This window comes from Sycon ciliatum, chromosome 11 (assembly GCF_964019385.1).
Source record: "Sycon ciliatum chromosome 11, ocSycCili1.1, whole genome shotgun sequence".
In the NCBI taxonomy this organism is placed as follows: Eukaryota; Metazoa; Porifera; class Calcarea; order Leucosolenida; family Sycettidae; genus Sycon; species Sycon ciliatum.
This window is the reverse complement of record NC_088653.1, coordinates 1300553-1318059: the sequence shown is the minus strand read 5'-3', so window position 1 is coordinate 1318059 and position 17507 is coordinate 1300553. Positions and strand designations below refer to the sequence as shown.

Here is a 17507-nt window from a genome sequence, read left to right as displayed (position 1 = left end):
ATAATTGTGACATCATACAATCACCTGAACTACAGTTTTGCAAGCCAGCTCTGCAGACTGTATACGGGAATGATTATTTCCAAGCAGTCGGTATCAGATGGGTGCGCCCATCGCCACTTGAAAGGTCCCCTCCATGCCTGGTTGGGCTTGCCGGCCAACAATCAGGCCATGTCGACAGCCTATGAAAACCAGGACTTGGATGTGAAGCTGTACGCTACATGCGAAATACGTAAGTGATCAGAGAGCGCCACGATTTATACGTTAGTCATCGCGATAATATTAACGATTCTCTGGCGCGAGAGTAACGAATCACCTTAAGATCAACTCGATCAAGTCCGTCGATCTGCTATGTCACCCGGTGGCCGGGGCATGGCTAGTCTCAGGACGCACAAATGCCGTGCTTCGATCTGTTTAATATATTTTTGAACTTCTGCACAGCTTTGCTGCTAGTGAAATTCGAGTCGCTTGGCGAAGAAAATACTTTGGAGTAACGAGGACTGGCAGCGCAAACTTCCCGTCAGACTCGATAGAGGTGATTTTTAGCGTACTGGCGTCTGAAGTGGTGCCTGGTGTTGGTGCTCGAAGAGGCGCTTTCCATCGCTTTCCATCTTCCACTGCCGGGTACGAAATTGGCCATGTAGCAATATTGAGAAGTGAAAATATTCAAATCTATATATTTCCAGAACGTTGAACACTTTTACGCGACATGTCCTGGTTGATAGTCCACTGTCCTGCAGTGCATGGTTAAGAAAAATAGACGGCGTAAATGGTTCCCGCTATGGCCCTTGAAACTTGGCTATTTTAGCAATGCAATTTAGTTATATTTGGAGATGATGGCCATTGTTTTCCTGTAGCCATGGCTCGATGTGGTGGTGATGTAAAGAGTACTCACGTGAAGTAATGTTGGCATAATAATGGTTTGTTCTTAGTTTAGTTCTGTACACTGTATCAGCGCTCGCTTATGGTCCCGGAATTCAGTCGTATTTCGGGGCCATTTCAAGGTGCTCCCCAGTTCCAAGGTGTCCACGAGTGTCGCAACGAATCATTTTGTAAAATTTGAGCGAAATCGGAGAGATGGCCCAGCCCAGCTATTCCGGTTTTTTTCAGGCATGATCTCTTAGACGTGGCAGGACATGCTACCAGGGGCAGTGTGTGACAACAAGAGTTCTAGCAAAACTCATAACTTCGTTGATAGGGGGATTCACACGGTGCTCGGGGAGCCTACTGAGGGCTGAGCATGTGGCAAGTCATCATCAAGACAGCCACTTTAGCCATCTGGAAGGAATAACCGGAGAGTTCGAAGACAATCCGTCTGGAAGCAAAACTACGAAGAACTACCCAAAAGAAATACTGCTGAAGCAAAATCTGCTGTAGAAATCACACGAACCAGCTGGGTGTGTTGCTGATAGGTACAAGCCGGGTGTGTTGCGGATGGGTACAAGCACTGCTAGTGCGTTAACGACACATAGAAACGGAATAGAAACATGCCCCTGCCAAATATTTGCTATGGTCTCTTGCTGTTGTTGTTGTTCTCTTCGATTCTATGTCGGCATGTGCACTTTCATTTTTTTAATGTAACTACAGATATTGCAGTACTGTCTAAGGTCACATTGATTTCATGATTTCAATGTGTTTTCCTGTACTCCAGCTTGCTTCTCAAAGCGATATGATCAAATGCAATCTACCGCGATGCCTAGCAATATCACTTGCCGATATGATGGTGAGCAATTTTTACAGGTATAACTAAACTCTTTAAGACTGGGGTGGAGAGGCAACGATTAAAATTTATTTAAAAAAAGATTACAATTCGAAATAGAGGTTGCGACTTTGGCGATGATTTTGTTTAGGAATGGGTTTGCTCCCACACTGGAGCTCCGCGCTATTCCGCCGACTTGACTTGACACTTGACTGGCTCACGACTGCCATCCAGAGAACACGAGAAGTCCATCGAACCTTCGATTCGCCAAACCTGTAAGAAAGCACCACTCCCTGATCAATACACAGTGTTTCAGGGAATTCACCCCTCATCAGTTGAGCTTAGGCTGAGTCAGTCAAGTGTATGTCAAGTGTCAAGTCAAGTCGGCGGAATAGCGCGAGCTCCAGGGTGGGAACAAACCCAATTCTAGGATAACAATTATTTGAAAAAAGAAGAGAGGTTCTCGGTTATGAAAAGGCACGCCAGTATCATTTCAACCATTGTTCTGCTGATCCTTGCACTTTCAGCCAGTATTATTTCAACCAGTGTTCTGCTGATCCTTGCACTTTCAGCCAGTATCATTTCAACCGGTGTTCTGCTGATCCTTGCACTTTCAGCCAGTATCATTTCAACCAGTGTTCTGCTGATCCTTGCACTTTCAGCCAGTATCATTTCAACCAGTGTTCTGCTGATCATTGCACTTTCAGATGAACCAGTAACCTACATAATATGTAGCTATATTATAGCAACAGGACTTGAAAGCCTAGGAGCCTTTGTATATGCCTTGTTTTTACCTAGGTCAATATGTGCGTTATCAAGAGTCCATAACCCCCCAGAGTGTGCAACTCGTGATCCTTCTCAGCACAAATCAGTGCCGCAACAAAATCCAAACTTCATACGTCATATAGTGAGTAGCTATGACGAAATGGGAAGTTTGGCCGAGACCTACTTCGCACTTTTGCTCAATTTGGGGTCTTTCTTTACGAATCCACGGCCAGGTATTGTACGTAACACGCCTGGAAAGGCTCAAGTTCACAAAGAATTATTTTAGAGTTGTCGAACAGTTTTCTCTTTTGAGTGTCTCTCCGATAAGAGAAGAACAATGGCCACTGTTGAACCTAAAGCAAAGCGCTCCCCATTGTCGCCGGAGTGCAGTGTGCAGTGCCAAAATGGGACTGAGGAGCAGGTTGAAGCACATCTACTTCGAAATCGATCGGGTCTTCATGCCGTGTGCCAAGAGCTATTTCCATCAAATCTTGTAAATCTATATCCATGCCTATTCTTGCTATCCCGGAGTCACGAACTCTCCCAATACAAGCTTTTCAGACAACGAGCAGAGAAACTCTCTTCAAATAAAAAAATTCTGTGACTGTGAAATCAAAGCCGTTCTGCTGACACTGCATAGACCGTGGAGCAAACGTTTTACGTGACACTTCCGCGGCTTGCTTCAAAGCAACCTTCAACTTGGAACCCGGATGTACCAGATATGCACATGGCCCCATCCGCCCATGCTTGCCCGGGGACCGGATGACGCAATGTTTGGATTTCGTTGCGCCAGATCCCAATCTGGAGTTGCACACTCTCGGGGGTTATGGACTCTTGGCTTTATTCGTTGTGTTTGTTTATTTTACTTCACCAAATGAACAGGCATAGATGCCTTCTCATCTGCCCATAGGACAGGTTCTCACAGAATGATTTAGGGATGATATGCAAGGGGAAACAAGAAATGATAATAATATAAGACAGAAAGAACCAAAAGAAGAAAAGGACAAATTACATGAAGACAATTTCATGGAGTCAGAAATAGAAAGACAAGAATTTCATTGAGCCAAGGAATAGACCTTATTTGATAAACGTCACAATCACGTGCACCGGGGTTCCGGGAACCAGGGAGTGGCAAGAGATCTGCGCTCAGTGCACAGTGGACTCTGTGTGCGAACATAGGAGTAGATAAATACCGGTATTTTACTACTCTTTTGTACAAACTGGGCCTTTCTTGCCACTCGTTTCTCGCACGCGTGCCCTAGCTTATGACAAATCCCTGGAGGCGAGTCCAAAAGTCACGTTATCGAATAAGGTCTATAGAAAGACAATTTCGCGGAGTCAGGAAAACGTGGTTGATTTTACAGTTATATTTCAACTGATGGAAACATCTTTGCAATGCAAAAAGATTAGGGGTATTGACGTGTATCTATGACTCTATCGGTTCTTGACCAAGTTAACACCACAAAATATAGTTGATCAGCGCTTGGAACCCTCGCGCTGCAGTAACCGGATTGGCTGCTTGTACGTTTCTGCTTGACTGACTCAAAATTGCCATCCAGAGCACACGAGAAGTCCACAGCAAACAATATGTCCATCGAACCTTCCACTCGGCAAACCTGCAAGAAAGCGCCGCTCCCTGCTCAAAACACAGTGTTTCGGGAAACTCAACTGTCGTCAGTTGAGCTTGAGCAGTCCTAGGAAGACTGTGCCCAAAGAGCACCGCTTACACAGTGCTCTCCGGGTACAGACTGTCGTCAGAGGATTCAAACTTGCAGAAGTCCACTCATAAGAAACTGGCCAACTAACTGTTCAATACCCACGTTGTGTTGCACCACCGGTTTACATACCGTATCGTGCACTTAACCGTACAGCCTGCAGTGGACCAGCTGTGCAAATAATATTCCTTGCCATATTTTCTTCTTCTTTTTTTTGCTTTCTGTGTATTTTGGCTACAGAGCTGGGCAACAGCAGACCTTGCGCGGCGGCCAAAGGCCGGACAAGCATCAGTATTCTAGGCCTCATAACCAACTACGCAGTAAGCCAAGAGATATGCCGGTTCTATAATGGATCCATTCTCTCTGAGTCCTCATTCCAAGCTGAGTGTGCTGAGGACTTAATTAGTAGAGATCTCATTGCCTGGGTAGGCTCACCGGATGCAACAGGCATGGTGTCAGATACTGTTGGTACACAGGTTCACCAAGCTGATGGTCGCTATGTCATATGCGAAATACGTAAGTTGGATTCAAGCTCAGATATTTATGCTGCAATTGGTTGGTTGGTTGGATTTATTTAAAGTCGTACAACAAACAGGCATGTCTGCCTCCTTATATGAAGACGACTTCTGGCAGTAAAACATTTTAAAGAAAAGAGAGAAAAAAAAAGAAGAAGAGAAGATCAAGAATGTATACTGAGCATACAGCTAGCTGGAGACTGAGCATACAGCTAGCCCCGGTATGTACAGAGCATCAGGATTACTACATACTACTAGTACTATCTCAAGACAGGGAAGGGGGGTTGCTGTCATGCTACAGTAAGACAATACGCGTGCAACACACCCTTGAACTGGAGGGGGGGGGGGGACGTGATGTTTCTCGCATCAGGTGGAAGACTGTTCCAAGTGCGTGCAGCAGAAAGAGACACGGGATGAGTTCTGGATGGAAGCTGCAGCAGATGTTGTTGGGAGCCGCGCGTTCGGCCAGCCCTAGTCGGTGTGACGAAATCTCCAAATAATGAGCTGATCAGCGGCTGCTCCATGGTGGAATGTAGGCACCGGTAGACCAGCGAGCACACTGTCTCACGCAAGAGCTGGTGAACACGAAGCAGGTTGTGTTCCGCATACACGGGAGTCATACGGGTACGGGAGGTGAGGTTGTACACGGCTCGCAGGGCTAGGTTGCATAGGCGTTGAAGTCTCTCTTCATTAGCCTTGGAGAGAGAGCTAAAGAAAGCTGAGCATCCATAGCGGATCCTGGACTCTACCATGGACGTGTACGCCATTCGCTTCGACTGCAGAGAGAGACACTTCCAATTTCTCCACAGTGCTCCTATAACCTGTTTAGACGTTTTACAGATATGCGTAACGTGGCTATTCCAATTGACATTTGATGTAATCAGAATGTTTGATGTTTGTATAAATTCAAGGGGCAGTGTGGCAATGCATGTTTGCCGAGATTAATGTAACGCACCATAAGTATTGAACATGCTGTGCGTATGGCGGGAGGGTGGGGGGTATATGTATGGGTGTATGTGTGAGAGTGTGTGTATATGTGTGTGCGTGTGTGCATTGCCATCGGCAATGGGCACGTTCAAGGTTCAAGGTGTGTGTGTGTGCGTGTTTGTCTTCACTTACCCATACACATACACACACGGGCTTGCACACACACACACACACACACACACACACACACACACACACACACACACACACACACACACACACACACACACACACACACACACACACACACACACACACACACACACACACACACACACACAGACACACACATACAGACACACACACACACATACACACACACACACATACACACACACACATACACACACACACACACATACAGACACACACACACACACACACACACACATACAGACACACACATACAGACACACACATACATACACGGGCTTGCACATACACACACACAAGGGCATGCACACACATACACTTAAGCCTAGTTCACATTTGACGGAACGCTGACGGTACGGGACATAAGGGCTTGTCGGGAAGGCTTGTGTGAGCTGTAAAATCTTGTACGATTCGTACCACACGACAACTGCAGTTGTTGCGTCGTTCAACAGCGAACGGCGTCAATCATAAATCACGGCACGTGACGGGGTGACTTTTGGACCTAATTTCTTGTTTTCGCGACTTCTTTTCAACTATTTCTCCTTGAATGAAGCAGAATCAAGTTCATAATACCAGTTTCTCATGAACACCAAAAAAGTAGCTTCGAAAGGTGTGCCATTCAAATAGTAGCTCTAGGAAATGATAAAACAGTTCGTCTGTCACGCTCCTGAACTTTCCCTAAATACCATTACTGACATCAGATCTTATCTTGCTAAATTCAACTCAAGTCATGTTAGCCATTCTGCGAGTTATCATAGGAAGCGCAGTGTTCGAAATGCTAAAAATTTCCAAGTACAAATCGGGAGTAGTTGGTGCACGGCGCCGTCTCCAGTTTACTCTCAAAATGCAGTTGCTTTGTACGCTTGCATCCTCGTCTACGCCTGTCTACGGTATGAAAAGTTGGATCGATCCAACTCTTCCCGTCGCTTCCCGATCCGTACGGCAGTACGGGTGTGTTCCAGTTCCTGGTGTTCACATTGGACTCCGTCAGACAGTCCCGTCGATTCTTACGTCGCGTCCAGTCGCGCCCCGTCGAATGTGAACTAGGCTTTAGGGGCATGCACTCACATACACATGCGGGCATGCACGTCTTCTCACAAACACCCCACATCAGGATATGGCCCTTATGCACACCAGTTGAAGGTTCTCGAAGCTGTCTGTGTGTGTATCCATAAGCCTGATGTGTGCAAGCAAAAGGAACATGTGGTTGCACTGAAGGTATTTTCGTGACTCCACACCATCTGTAGTGTTCCTTATCAGAAAAATTCAAAACACTTCATTGAAAAGCGGCCCGTTTGGGCTGTCTGCCTTCTAGGTGAGAAAAAATGCAGATACACAAAAACACAAGAACTACGCCCCGGAGGGTGCACCCAGTGTGCTGACAGTGCTCAGCATCGCGGCGGCAGAGCGTAATACAGAACAGGACTATCAAAGCTTGTTTGCTGCGACTTCAAGTTGCCTGATGATTGCAAGAGCATGAAACTTGAAGTCGCAGCAAACAAGCCTTTGTTGTCCTTGCTGTTCTGTTTTGTAAAAATACAAGAATTAAAACTACCATAACACATGGATCGCAAAGCAATGAGAGAGAGAGAGAGAGAGAGAGAGAGAGACAGAGAGAGAGAGAGAGTAAAACACTGTATACTTGATGACAAAAATCCGTTCAGTCCCCTCGTAATACTGCTCTTGAGCCGGATCAGACCACGATCCGAGCTTCAGCAACAGCCAGTGCTAATGTACTAATATTATTCACTCACGTTATCAAGTATAAACTGTGTCAAATCGGTAGCCGCCATGTGGCATGTATCAGCACGTAGGCATTGTTTCTACCTCTCTTGGATATGTTATCTTGGTGCGATCGCCTTTTGGCTTCAGTTCCGTTTTTTCACTGATGATTGAAACTTGAAAATCGATTTCGGACATACATTCACATTAGGAAGTTGTTATGTTGTGTACTGATCTCTCCGCAAGTGAATAGATGCGGGGAAATTTACAATTTACCAGGCATACAGCTCTTTAGAGGGCACTGAACCGGGTATGGCTAGGCTCACAGCTTATGGTGGGTGGCAGTTTATTTGATTTTTGAAGAAGACTTTTAGCTTGCCGTATCTCTGTTGTCTTCACTCCGGTTGCAGCTGTTAACTGCTCCATCCCTCCCATTGCGAATGGCTTTGTCAACGTGTCTGAGATTCAATACCCAGATCGTGTTATATATTCCTGCAGGCAAGGTTATGGATTAGTGGGAGATGCCGATCCAATGTGCACGGAGCATGGAACTCTATCCTCAGTCCCCTATTGTAGTGGTGAGTTGCATACATATAATTATTTTAAGAGCACGCGGCAGGTTCTTAGCCTGTTCGACACTGAATTTTCTTCCCAAATGATTCTATTCACTTGTTATGTCGATGTTGGAAACAGCACCGTGCCAATATGGTCAACTCTTGAGTCCTGTTGAAAACCCCTTTTCTGTCAGATTTAGGTGAAGTTTTCCACGATTGAGGCAGATGAGCAAATATGTTCGTGTCCTAGAGAGCTTCAACAGGACCATTTTGTACTCGTTTCAGAGATAATCATTGCTGCACAGAGAAGGGTTAGAATCGATAAGTGCTTGGTCTCGAAACTTGAACTTCATCTGGTTCCTTGATCGGCCTTCAGTGAATTGTTGTCTTCATTCTGTGACTTACAACGCATTAATCTGTCGCTTCTGGATGCTGTGCAATCTGCTTCTCATAGAGCTGCTTGGCTCGAAATTGTTAACAGATGCGTTGACCTCATGCAATGAGTGATATGCGAACTGTCATTATTATTATTATTATTATTATTATTTGGAAAGGATTGGGAGAACTTCATATTAAAAGGATCAGTCGGGGAAGTGAACTGCCTGAAAAGAGAAAAAAACGCCAGACCCACCAGGACTCGAACCTGGGACCCTGCTTGTCATGAGCAATGCTTTAACCACTGAGCTATGGGACCGGGCTGAACCTAGAAGGCGCTGACAAGTTTTTCACCCCAAAGGCAGCTCACACCACGTGCCACACATACTGATGGCACTTGGGTCTTTTATATGGTGGCAAGTGAAAGTGTGTGTGTTACAGTGAGCGCTGCGTCCCACCCGCCTATGTGGATTCACAGGAAGTGTGAGTTACGAAGTCTGAAGAAAATGTTGAACGATCTCTGCTGAGATGACGACTACACCATAGCTCAGTGGTTAGAGCATCGCTAGCTACAAGCGAGGGTCCCTGGTTCGAGTCCTGGTGGTGACAGTCAATTTTTTCTTCAGACTTTTCCCGTTTGTCTCTTTCCCTCAAACTAGTGAAGATTATTATTATTATTATTATTCTGTGCACAGAAACGAAATGTCAGGCACCTTACATTCCAGACGGCTTCAAGGACAAGGATGTCATAGTTGTCACATTCACTGTGACCTACTCATGTATTCCCGGTCTGAAGGTTATCGGCGATGCCACGCCACGCTGCATGCTCAATGGAAGTCTCTCTTCGGTACCTCACTGCGCACGTAAGTGTGAATTGCAACAGAGCTTCATCTCCACCGCCTCTCTCTCTCTTTCTCTCTCTCTCTCCACCCCTCTCTCTCTCTCTCTCTCTCTCTCTCTCTCCCCACATTTGTATTTTTTCTCTTCTGTATGTCGTCTGGTTGGAATTCGTTGCCATTTTCTAATGTCCAGGATGGCAACTTGCAGCTGCTTCCTACTGTGGATAAGTATACTGGTACTTCCTCCGCGTCATCGAAATTGTCGCAGCTTGACTTTTGATATAAAACGGGGTATTTACTCTCCAGCACTCGTACCAGAGGCAAGGAATTGGACATAGGCGATAGCCATCAGTTTAGGGTGACGGCAAAGGTCTATTTTCTTGTTATTGGAAGCTGGAATTTTTGAACTAGACGCAATTTCTTCGCTGATGTCGCTGCGATGGTGATTTTGACTCGCTGAGATCAGTCAGGCGTTGCAGCCTGCACATTTCTCGTGCTGATTCCCATTCACTCAAGCCTCATCACTGTTTTACCGTCGCTGGGGTGAGAATGACTTCGTGGAACAAGTGGCAGCGCTTGGAGAAACATCGAGGGGTCAGCAAACTAAATGCCTGCAACAGCGATAAAATTTGTCGCTCTGGCTGAGACACTCAGTACATGATTGTACCTGCAAAAGCCGTGTAGACTCTACACGTAGTGCTAGTGATGCACGCGCAGGTGACGTACCATGGTAGACCAGTGATGCTGAAAAAGAGGGCGCGCTGGATGTGATAGTACACTTACCTGCATGAGCTGTGACCACACAGCTAAAGTAAATGGGCATGCCACGGCTAAAAAAGGTTCATTTCAGGATCGAGGTGATTCCGCCGCCGGTAATCAACTGACCTCGCAACGATCGTGTTTTCTTACTAGGCTTCGTTGGTGGTGAAGTAGAAATCATCCAGAGCTAGCAGACGACAAGCTCTTGTCCTGTGGAGAAAGTCAAAGCGTTTGAGATGATGCGCGAACAACATTCAACCTTCCTTGAAATATTTCGGAACGATATTTTCCGTCCATTGACATCAGCGACGACGAGAACTTCATCTCTGCATGAAAACTCTCAGTCCAACTGTCCTGGAACGTTACTCTAGTCTTCAGACTGTCATACTGTGTAATAAGTTTTGAATGGCTTAGCTTATGGAGTTGTCGGTAGCAAGTGACAAGTCACTAGTCAAACTGCGACAATTTCGATGACGCGGAGGAAGTATTTGTGTTTTACTTAAGGATGTTTACCATGTTGTGAATAGTTAAATACGTGTGTACCATTATGAACAGGAAGGCACATAATGCAAGGTCCTCCTCCAAATGCAAAAGTCGACCCTGCTTTTGTCCTTGTTCTTTTTCTCTATTGACCTCCTGCCCAGCCTTTAACTGCAGTTTACCAGCAATTATAAACGGCACGGCTAATGCTTCACTCTTGGAATATGGCCAAGTTGCCCAGTATTCGTGCAACAGCGGATACTTTCTGCTCGGCTCTTCAATAGTTACATGCAATGCTCATGGCACCAATAGCCCAATTCCCTCATGTCACTGTGAGTACTATGCGTGTGCATACTAACTACATTCATGACGCCTTGATTCAAATTCTAGCATCATCCGGTGGGTTTCAGAGACATTTTTCCTTTTAAATGTCCCATTTCTGTTATGGCATCACGGGTGCTGTGCGTGGTTCAGCAGCGTGTGCCATGATTGAGCGGCCTGTACAACACCAGCATGTCAGTACCCCCTTGTTGGTTGCATCACGGGAAGGTGAGCCAAGTTCTTAGTTCAACTTCTACGATGATAGCGCTTTTTTTAATTTTTTCTTTGTATCTTCGCATACCCAACTCGAAAATAATGGGACGACAACGGTACTGAGGCTAGGACAAACGTGACAACTGCTGAGCAGGGGCTGCATGAAGACGCAGCAGAGGTGGTTGGGCATTGATGGCTCTGCACACGTGAGGTCATAACGGCTAAAAACACGAACCAAGAACAACGGATAGAACGGTAATGGTGAGCAAGTTGAAATGGATTACACAAAGATGTATGGATGATCAGATATGGAAGACAGCAGCACGTTAATGCCACCAGTGGATGCTATGCCAGTTCTCCGGCTCACCTACGGTTTGGAACTGTGCGTGTCCTGCAGGATTTCGTGAAGATGGGCCGTGCATTGTGCATCGAAGACTGTTCGCACGATATGGAAAAGGTTTCCGGTCCAAATAATTGTGCTGTTGAGCAGATTCTCTGTGAAACCCTTTGAATTCCACACATTATAATGTATGCATTGACGTGAAACCACACTGACCATGCAACACAAGGTTCCAGTGAGGGCGTTCGATTATGCCCGTGAATCGATTCGCGTTATTCACATCACTCCATGTGAATAGGGTGAATGGATTCCGAACCGATTCCAGGGATCGTGACGTGAAAATCGAAGGACTTTAATGCATGCGAATGGATTCATGAATCAATTCAAGTGCATAATCGAACGCAGCCACTGTAGTTCCTTGGAGTTCTCCACCATCATACGAGCTTTCCACCTTTCCAGGCTTTTCACTCCTGGGCCATGTCGGAGGGGGTGCACATAGATTAGATTTCAAAAACGAAACCCAGCCAGGGACTAATGCCTAAGTGTAAGCAGCAGTTACAGTGTGTATGTTTGTCCGTTGCTTTGTACATGACTACAGCTTCAGCACTAACCGACTATACTGCTTGCGATTCCTCTGTAACGATAATATCACACAATAAACTGAGTTACGGTTCAGCAAACACACTATGCTTGATGTACAATGGAACTATTCTACCGGATTCGTCTTTTGGCAAAGGATGTGCGAGTAAGTACACCAATGAACAAAAGATTGGATGGAGAGGGCTGCGAACAGCAGATGGCAAGGTATTTGACACCGCCAGCATGGCACGTGACCTGAGCAGCGAGCTGTACGCCATATGCGAGATACGTAAGTTAGCCATTGATCTGTTTAGAATGCGTGTATCGGAATGTCGTGTATAAGCGTTATACTTGTCACCTGTAGACTTTAATGTCAGTGCTAGGCTACTACTCAAATCAGTCTTCTATTCAAATCAGGCTTCTATTCAAATCAAGCTTCTATTCAAATCAGGCTTCTATTCAAATCAGGCTTCTATTCAAATCAGGCTTCTATTCAAATCAGGCTTCTATTCAAATCAGGCTTTTATCCGAGGTACGTATCTCTATGTATGTCAATACTAAACCAGGCTTGTGCACTGACAGTGTATCTTAAAAAGTCAGTCTTCTATTTCACACAGGCTTCAATTCCACACAGTCTTCTATTCCACACAGGCTTCAATTTCACACAGGCTCCAATTCCACACAGGCTCCAATTCCACACAGGCTCCAATTCCACACAGGCTTCTATTCCACACAGGCTCCAATTCCACACAGGCTTCAATTCCACACAGGCTCCAATTCCACACAGGCTTCTATTCCACACAGGCTCCAATTCCACACAGGCTTCAATTCCACACAGGCTTCAATTCCACACAGGCTCCAATTCCACACAGGCTCCAATTCCACACAGGCTTCAATTCCACACAAGCTCCAATTCCACACAGGCTCCAATTCCACACAGGCTTCTATGCCACACAGGCTCCAATTCCACACAGGCTCCAATTCCACACAGGCTTCTATTCCACACAGGCTTCTATTCCACACAGGCTTCAATTCCACACAGGCTTCAATTCCACACAGGCTTCAATTCCACACAGGCTTCAATTCCACACAGGCTTTAATTCCATACAGGCTTCAATTCCACACAGGCTTTAATTCCACACAGGGTTTTACTAGTATGCAATAGAAGAAAAGAAGTGTTCCGATTCTACACTTGAAATGTTGAAGTCGAAAAGTGTGTGTTCTAGTTTCATGGTCTAGACACGTTGTCAGGTTTCCTACGATCAGGGCTTTTTGCCTTGACATTTCACGGATCAGCGCAGCGTGGATTTCCCTAGATTGCAGCTAAGCACGTCCCAATATATTGCCTCCAGTATAACGGGTGCTCATCCAGCAGAGTGAAACCAAGGAGGTGTTGGCTGACAGCTGAAAATTTTACCAGCAAGTATGCACTGGTGGACGAAACAAGGTGGGTCTCATAGTGCTTAAAGCTGCTCCGCACGTCAGCCAAACCGGGGCATCATGCATTGGGAGAAATCTCTGCCAACTATTACTACACCTTGCGGTAGATTTAAAATTTTCCCTTGTCTTTCGGCTGTCTGCAAAAAAAACGGTTCGTTTTCCTCGTTCTGCACCCAGATGTGAAATGCAATGTACCTGCTATTGACAACGGGCAGGCTAACCTCAGTGTAGTAGCTGTCACAAACTCTGTGACCTACTCCTGCCCACTCAGTCTGGTCATCGATGGTGATATGAACCCAACGTGCCAGGGCAATGGAAACCTAACATCAGTTCCTAGCTGTATAAGTAAGTCATGTTAGTATTGATCCTTTGAGCCTTTGAGTTTGAGGTTCTCCTCAGTACCTTCAAAATTTATCATGACAATATTCTTTTTGCCCTGTTAGTGGCCGTCCGTAAATATCGATGTTTTTTTAGAGACGATATTGGTGCTTCTCTCCCTTGACCCCCCCCCCCCTCCCCCCCAGAAGACGCACATGTTCATCTAGATCATGGAATCAATATTTTTGGATGCTCATTTTTTCCTTTTTTTGTCAATAATATGAACCCAAGATGGCAAGTATGCAGTATTTATATGGTCTAATTGAGAAGGAGAGCATTATGACTTTTTTGGTCGCCCTCGAGAATCAAATCCTTGTTCAGACAGTGAAGACTGGAAACTCTTGTGGAGTTCGTCCGTGTTTGTTTGCACTGCCCCTAGGTCTTGAAAAAGGTCTCCTGCAGGCATCGTTCGGCCGATTTCCACAATCAATAGCTCATTCGTTTGCTCTTGAAATTCGCCATATGCGTACAGCTTCCAATTTTTGATTTTGTTCTTGTGTCGCGAGTTTTAGCTCAGCGAACGGAAGCTGGTTTCACATTTCTTGTATAGCCATTTAGACGTCCGCGTGCAGGGATCGGCGAAACTTCAGATATTTACATCGATATTTTTCTGATGCTCGAAAAGACGCACATGGCTCAACCCCCCTCCCCCCCCCCCCCCCCCAGACGCACCAATATCGTCTCTAAAAAAACATCGATATTTACGGACGGCCCCTTACTGGAGTAATTGCAACAAAAATAGTCGTTGGTACCCTGGTGGAGGGGTTGTACCCTGAGGGAGGAGTGGTAGCCTGGGGAGGGCTGGTACCTTGGCAGAGGGGTGGTACCCTGGCAGAGGGGTAGTGCCTCTGGCAGAGGGGTGGTACCCTGGAGAGGGGTGGTACCCGGGGAGGGGTAGTACCCGGGGAGGGGTGGTACCCTGGAGAGGGGTGGTACCCTGGGGAGGGCTGGTACCTTGGCAGAGGGGTGGTACCCTGGCAGAGGGGCAGTGCCCCTGGCGGAGGGGTGGTACCCTGGAGAGGGGTGGTACCCTGGAGAGGGGTGGTACCCTGGAGAGGGGTGGTACCCTGGAGAGGGGTGGTACCCTGGGGAGGGATGGTACCTAGGGAGGAGTGGTACCATGGCCCCGTGGTACTACAGCCAGGCCTCGCTTACCCGGTCCTCTTTTATCCGGATCCCTCGCCATCCGGAAGAAAATATTTGGTTACAGATTTACAGCATAAGTGATGGATCCAACATAACCGGTGTTCGGTTATGCGGTTCCTTCGCCTATCCGGATACTTTTTGTGGAAAACAGATGTGTGCAGTTAAGCAAGGTCTGACTGTATACTGTTTTCGCGGAGACAGAAATGAAATCAACCCAATAAATAAAGCAGTTGCTCATTCAATACCCACACCATTCACACAAGTTAGGTATTCTTCTGAAGAAATGGCAATGAAAACGTTGTAGGATGCCTAACCTGTGTGAATGTTGAGTGTGTGGAATGCATAACCTGCTTTATGTATTGCTTTCATTTCACCCTGCCTTGATTATAATATTTCCTTTGTAGTCCAGCTCTCCTTGTGATGACGATTCACGATGATTGTCACATGAGAAGGACGTCAGGTTTTATTTCTATCCACAGTGGTTTTCTTGTGTCCTCGCAGCTTTAAATCAAATCTTTCCTCTTCTTTCTTTGTCTCTCAACCTCGTGTCCAGAGTTCGTCTGCACACCACCAGTAGTACTATTTAGTACTTCAAACGCTTCGGTGTTGGAATACCTTGGAGCGGCAAAATATTCATGTCAAAGTGGTTACTTTACCCGAGGGAATCCTATCGTTACATGCGATGGTTACAAAAACTTGAGTCCGACACCGTCATGTCACCGTAAGTACTGATATAACAACTCCGACTGGCCATCACATTATCACTTTCATTATCACTGCTGAATGTAGAAAGGAAAAGGACATATGGATAGGAGTTGAGAGTAACTGTCCACCATTGTAACTACAAACTGTATACAGTTAGAAAGTGCAACAACTAGGAGGCAACAACTATAAGAACTCATTTCGTGACTCATAACTCCGCTCTCCGACCTCGGATCGGAGAGCACAGCTGAATATATTTGAATGCCGGTGGACCTTTTGTTTGTCCGATTCGGCCAATGGACAGCATTGTTACACTAGGTTGCTCTTTGAAAAGTATGCACGATGTACACTTTTTTCTCAGAATAGTGCGAAAAAACATTGGTTTGCACCTGCACCCAGAATAGAGAGCGAAAATCTTTTCCACAAACAGTACTGTAGTTCAGCCACGCTGTCATGACAACGCTGACGGTGAAAATGCAAGCAAATCCTTTCGGATGCATGCTACACGGCACACGGGGCAAAATGTAAAGGTTGTGCACCAAGGCGGAAGAAAACTAAACCTTGGCCAAGGTGGAGGACTTTTGAAAATGGTGATATTATGCCGGATAAATTTGGATGTGTGAACAGTCGAAATGGCGTTCTAGACCTCGTCTTCGTCATGCTTGTTTCATTTCCGCCCGTTCACAGAGATTCGACAATCAAAAATATTGCAATGTTCATAATGTAAGTAGTGCTGCCGTGTGCCTCGTTTCCAGCTATTGCTTGAGTGTGATTTGGTGCTTCCACGACAACACTTGGCACATGACGAACTTTGATGGATCCTCTCCTCACGCGTGTAAGTGGGATCCCGTGTAGACCCGCGAAAACGATACAAACGGCAACCACCTGGCCTCGGGCCTCGGATCAGATTTGTTCGTGTAAACGCACAAAATGGAAAAGAAATGCGGGACTGAAAACGGAAAACTGGCCGTGCGTTGTCATGCCAATCCAGTTTAAGACTCGGATGGAGAGCCAAGGATTAGTTTACAGCAAAGGAAAGGACCACTAAACTATAAGTTGCTATTATGTCCACTCGCTCCGCCAGATACTACACAATCAGCTCATGTGATAACATTCCACGAAAACTGACCGATGGTAACAAAAAAACTACAAATAACAGCAAAGCGGCTCAAGCATGTCTTCGATGTTCAATTCAACAGCTTTCCAACTTCGAACGTTCGAAGTCATGGTAATTATCTAGGATGCGAAGGAGAGTGCAACCAGGAAAAGCACAAGCTACAGTCCATTCATCGGAAACTGGCCCGCTGGCTTTAGAAAGTCGGATTTGGGCCGAATTGAGGATCAAAAACCCACTTTAAATCTCAAAAATCTGGGTTTTGGATCTGCTTCTCCATACATTTTGCCATGGCATACCTGTCCTAATTTTGTAAAACCTGGCTGAATTTCTATTTCCCTGTTCTTGGACTTTTCTGGCCTCAAATGTGGCAAGGAATAAGTGCACGGGTCACACAATGCAGGATGTACTGTTGTTTTCACGCTATCTACAACTATGTGACAGAGACACCAACAAGTTAGGGTGCCAGTTTCCAATGAATGGACTGTAAGAGTCTCAGCGATGAAGGACATTGGCAAAAAGTTTTTCGAATGATCTTTCAAGTATTGTCGTCACCATGCGTGATTGCCAGCAAGAGCAAGTTTGTACAAGCATGTGTTTGTGTTATGTTTTGTTACCTTTATTTTACTTCACCATAGGTACAGGCATTGCTGCCTTCTTGCTCTGGATCATAAATGATGCCACAGCTCCTAGGCTATGATGAAAAATAAAATA

The 17507-nt window shown here is 45.8% G+C and overlaps 1 protein-coding gene across 1 annotated transcript; it reads left to right on the top strand.

The window, feature by feature from the left end:
- Positions 1-168: 168 nt before the first annotated feature.
- LOC135827663 (sushi, von Willebrand factor type A, EGF and pentraxin domain-containing protein 1-like) lies at positions 169-13812 on the top strand. The gene is made up of 7 exons (XM_065340118.1): positions 169-209; positions 4417-4496; positions 7964-8131; positions 9178-9345; positions 10725-10892; positions 12033-12302; positions 13631-13812. The coding sequence occupies exons 1-7, from the start codon at positions 169-171 to the stop codon at positions 13810-13812; spliced, it is 1077 nt and encodes a 358-aa protein (XP_065196190.1).
- The last annotated feature ends 3695 nt before the right edge of the window (positions 13813-17507 follow it).